The 1,121-nt window shown below is 63.5% G+C and overlaps 1 protein-coding gene across 1 annotated transcript in view; it reads left to right on the top strand.

The window, feature by feature from the left end:
• The window catches only part of SFTPC (surfactant protein C), a 1,233-nt gene extending 262 nt beyond the window's left edge, over nucleotides 1-971 (top strand). The window contains exons 2-5 of the mRNA XM_010143073.1: nucleotides 29-175; nucleotides 300-440; nucleotides 640-750; nucleotides 864-971. Of these exons, the coding sequence (XP_010141375.1) occupies nucleotides 29-175; nucleotides 300-440; nucleotides 640-750; nucleotides 864-971 (507 nt within the window). The remainder of the gene's footprint in view (nucleotides 1-28; nucleotides 176-299; nucleotides 441-639; nucleotides 751-863) is intronic.
• Nucleotides 972-1,121: the final 150 nt, after the last annotated feature.

The following is a 1,121-nucleotide window of genomic DNA, read 5'->3' as shown; positions in this document are numbered from 1 at the left end:
TCAGCTGGGTGCTCCCCTGTGTCCCCAGAGGTACACGGCCTCCCCCCGCCTGCCCTGCATCCCCCACCAGCTCAAGTGCCTGCTGATCGTGGCAGTGGTGGTGGTCCTCCTCGTGGTGGTCATCGTTGGCTTCCTCCTCCTGGGGCTGCACATCACCGAGACACACGCCGAAACGGTGAGGCAGTGCCGGGAGGGAGACACGGTGATGGTTTGGGAACAGGGTGGATGTTCAGGGGTGGGGTTTAGACCCCCACAAAGCTCCCTGACATCCCCCCCCACACTCCAACTCTGCCTGGCAGGTCTTGCGAATGACCATCCATGGCCTGGATGGTGAAGGGACCCCCCAGCACCTCTCCATGAACAAGAAGGAAAGAACCGGGACGTTCGCTGTGCGGGATGGGCTGAACGCCTCCGCTATGGTGGTCTACGACTATAGCAAGGTGCGTGGGCAGCCCCGGGGACGGGGCACAATGGGACGGGCAATGGCGGCGGGGATGGGGACGGGGCTGAGCTGACCCGGGTCTATCTGCAAACAGCTGCTGGTCAGCTACAGGTCCTGGCGTCACCGCGCCTGCTACATCACCCACATGGACCACCAGGACAATGGGACCAAGCTCATGGGGTGCTGTCTGCAAACAGCTGCTTGTCAGCTACAGATCGCAGCTCCACCGCGCCTGCTACATCACCCACATGGACCACGACAACATCCCGGGGCTGGATGCTGTCACCGAGACCTTCCAGCGGCGGCAGGTAAGTGGTGGCCGCCCTGCTCAGATGCATCCTGGTCTGCTGGGCTAGTGGCAAGCACTCGCTGGAGGGGAGGCTGCCGAGGGTGGTAGCCTGCTCTGTTGTCTCTCCTGCAGGCTGAGATGAAGGCAGCTGGGAACATCACCATGCCCTTGGCTGACCGCTCCATCCTGGGCACCACCACGAACATCCTCTGCAGCACCGTCCCTGTGTACTGGGCATAGCGCTGGCTGGGCTGGGGACAGCAGGATGGGGATGTCACCGTCCCCACGCTCCCTGCGTTACCTTCCAGTCAAGATGCATGGGCAGCTCTCCTCCTCCCTGGTCCCCAACCTGTGTGTGGCCCCGGGGACAGCCACCCCCCTGTCGGGGTG

The sequence above is a fragment of the Buceros rhinoceros genome, unplaced genomic scaffold (assembly GCF_000710305.1).
Source record: "Buceros rhinoceros silvestris isolate BGI_N320 unplaced genomic scaffold, ASM71030v1 scaffold44009, whole genome shotgun sequence".
NCBI lineage: Eukaryota > Metazoa > Chordata > Aves > Bucerotiformes > Bucerotidae > Buceros > Buceros rhinoceros.
The sequence above is the reverse complement of the archived record's forward strand: the minus strand, read 5'-3'. Positions and strand labels throughout refer to the sequence as shown.